The sequence below is a fragment of the Leiobunum rupestre genome, chromosome 11 (assembly GCF_980474605.1).
Source record: "Leiobunum rupestre chromosome 11, qqLeiRupe1.1.hap1, whole genome shotgun sequence".
NCBI classification, from domain to species: domain Eukaryota; kingdom Metazoa; phylum Arthropoda; class Arachnida; order Opiliones; family Sclerosomatidae; genus Leiobunum; species Leiobunum rupestre.
This window is the reverse complement of record NC_143394.1, coordinates 53493421-53496185: the sequence shown is the minus strand read 5'-3', so window position 1 is coordinate 53496185 and position 2765 is coordinate 53493421. Positions and strand designations below refer to the sequence as shown.

The 2765-nt window shown below is 33.8% G+C and overlaps 1 protein-coding gene across 1 annotated transcript; it reads right to left on the bottom strand.

Annotated features, from left to right (window-relative positions):
• Positions 1–940: 940 nt before the first annotated feature.
• Positions 941–1661, bottom strand: LOC149923310 (uncharacterized). Its single transcript, XM_090162397.1, has 5 exons — positions 1636–1661; positions 1450–1577; positions 1311–1369; positions 1193–1261; positions 941–1105 (listed from the first exon to the last, which is right to left on the bottom strand). The coding sequence occupies exons 1-5, from the start codon at positions 1659–1661 to the stop codon at positions 941–943; spliced, it is 447 nt and encodes a 148-aa protein (XP_090018523.1).
• Positions 1662–2765: the final 1104 nt, after the last annotated feature.

Genomic DNA, 2765 nt, shown 5'->3' with positions numbered 1-2765 from the left:
TGTCGTCGGCGCCGGCCACATTTACTTTGAAAAAAAAAGTGCTACAAGCAGGTGTCCCGCCTGAATAATGGTGAATGGAATAATGAAAGAAGACTTCTATTGAGTTGGTTTTCGGAACACGAGGTAAGGATTAAAAGGGACGCTAGAGGTGAAATCTTGGACCGTCGCACGACGAACTATAGCGAAAGCATTTGTCAAGAATGTTTTCATAAATTAAGAATTAAAGCAAGTGGCGGCTCTATCATTGCCACCTGTATTATGGTAAGGCCCTTGTAATTAGAGATGGCAATGAATCTGATTCTTAGAAAAAACGACTTTACTTGAGAGCGTGGTGCCATCTATTAATGGCTGAGGAAGCTAAAATTTAAAATAGCGAAACTACAACGTCGTCCGAGAACCATTCTAGAGTATTATAATTATAATTTTTATACTCTACTTAGTATTCGATAAAATTAATAAGGAATGAATATCGGTATGCCCTAGTATTTAATGAGGTAGGAATATCGGTATTCACCGTAATCATTTTGGAATCAAAATAATTTCTTAGTAAATCCAGAAAAAACATTAGGTTTTTATTAATTTAATTGACGAATTTAGCTTGATAAAAGGAATAGTACTACTTAAGAACATAATAGGTAAGATGACCACAAAAAGGAATACCTATAAATTTTGCGTTGAGAAGCAAAATATTACCTACGAAACAAATAACGCTGGGTAGCCAAAAATGGTATACAAATCCACAATAATAGGACACAATTTAGAGAACCACCAACAAGTATAACAAGATGTCACGGACATTTAAATACGTACAATCTCCCCGATATATTAAATTTAAATTTTAAGAACCTGCAAACGATTTAGTCTATTAAATTTTTTTGGTCTTCCACTATCTTTCATTTAATTTCTAATATTTCATCGTTACTTCATTTCACTAGTTAAATCATAACTGATGGTTTAATTTTGCATTCTTGGTTTTATACTCAAGAAGTTCCGAACAGCCTTTGCATTTTAATCCATAAGCTTTCTTTACCAAAGCAAGAAGTGTTGAAACGTGAACTAAAGCCAGCTCATCTTCAACATGATGTTTCGTTGGTTCTGTAGCTGCCTAAAAGAAAAACAATAGAACAACAATTTTCTATTCAGTTCACCAGTCTTAGCAAGTAATCTATCACATTCATACAAAAACACATACTTTTAAAGTTGGCTCAATTACAAGAGACTCCAATTCCAAACCAATTCCCTCCATTTCTTCATTTTCGTCCTAATTAAAAAAACATATCAATGTAAGTGAAAAAAATTCTAACCCTTACCAGTTCAGTAGAAATATCGCAAGCTTCAGTGAAAGTGTGTGTGAAGTTTAGTTCATTATCTCACTAAATTAACACATCAAATTATTTAAAATAAAATAAGTAAAATCTCAGAAAGAACCTTACTCTATTTTTTCAAAACCACCAGCCACTTCGTGTTCTTCCTCACTAGCCATCCTTTCTTCATTCTCGAGCCAATGTTCATCATCACTTTGTAGCTGGGCCAAATCTTCCAATTCACCGTCAGATAATACATTCGTATCACCCATTCTAAAATGGTAATAAATGTATTATCTTTCTTCATAAGAACTATATGCATGTAACATACATGGGATAATATGATTGTAATGCCATTTAAAATGTTTTTGTCTGCTTGAAGACTTTGTACAGAAGCATAAACCATTATTTACTTGGTTGTGGTTTTTTTCCGTAGGTTCGAATTGGATGGCATAAAATTTGGTTTTCAGTTTGGCTCCCAGAATCCTTAGTTTTAACTGTCTCAGTTTGATCGAGTTTGGAATTTGAGTATTTTCCCCCTCATTGCTTAAAAATAGAAATAGTTCATTAACAGGGGACAAAATCAAAGTGTACAATTTAACTTACAAACGACGAATAAGAAGGCAAAGAAATGCATCTACTGTCATTACTCTCCAACTGAAACAGTCCAAATGTTTCTTCATCGCAAGTTATTCTATGTTTCATACCTAAATTTAAATTAATTACTAGTAAAAAAGTGAGTATAAATACAGAAAATCTTACTTTTTATAATCCACATGCAGACCTAAAATATTATACGCTTCATACCTAAATCAAAAAAAATTAATAACAAATAAAATAATAATTATAAAATCCTTTTGCAGTCTTTCAAAACCTAGAAGAAACTTTATGACTATGATATAGTCCGTCAACTTAGGCCTAAAACCAAACCGAAAATAGAACAAAGCAGTATTCCCACGAGCAGATCTACATAAGTTTATGCTTCGCACCTAAATCAAAATTAATTACTAATAAACAAAATCAAATATAGAAAAAATCTGTAAATCGGTAGCACACTAATCTCTGGTGTACTAACGGTTGATAGAAGATTTCAAAAATCCCAGAGATATAAACAACACAAACATATTAAAAGAGTTGGACTACTCACGGTAGGATATTTGCCTTAGAAAATGTGTGAAGTAAAATTTATTTATTCTTGGTTTACGTCAGCATATTCCACCAATAACATTACAGGGCAGCGTAGAGCTCCGCCCTAATTTATTTTTTTAAATTCTACGGTGTCGACATCTATCGTACGCGAAACCAGTTACAGGTGACCCGCCACTTGCTTTAAAGTTAGAGGTTCTAAGGCGATAAGATACCGCCTTAGTTCTTACCATAAGCGATGCCAACCAGCGATCCGCCTGAGTTACTCAATTGACTCGGCGGGCAGCTTCCAGAAGCCGAAGTTTGTGGGTTCTG

Bases quoted from the DNA above. Each gene is read 5' to 3' on its own strand.
- LOC149923310 (XM_090162397.1), bottom strand. From the start codon at position 1,661: ATGGCATTACAATCATATTATCCCAT. The intron at 1,262-1,310 runs GTAAGGGTTAGA...TTTTTTAATTAG, and splicing joins GCGATATTTCTACTGAACTG to GACGAAAATGAAGAAATGGA. The intron at 1,106-1,192 runs GTATGTGTTTTT...TTTTTCTTTTAG, and splicing joins TAATTGAGCCAACTTTAAAA to GCAGCTACAGAACCAACGAA.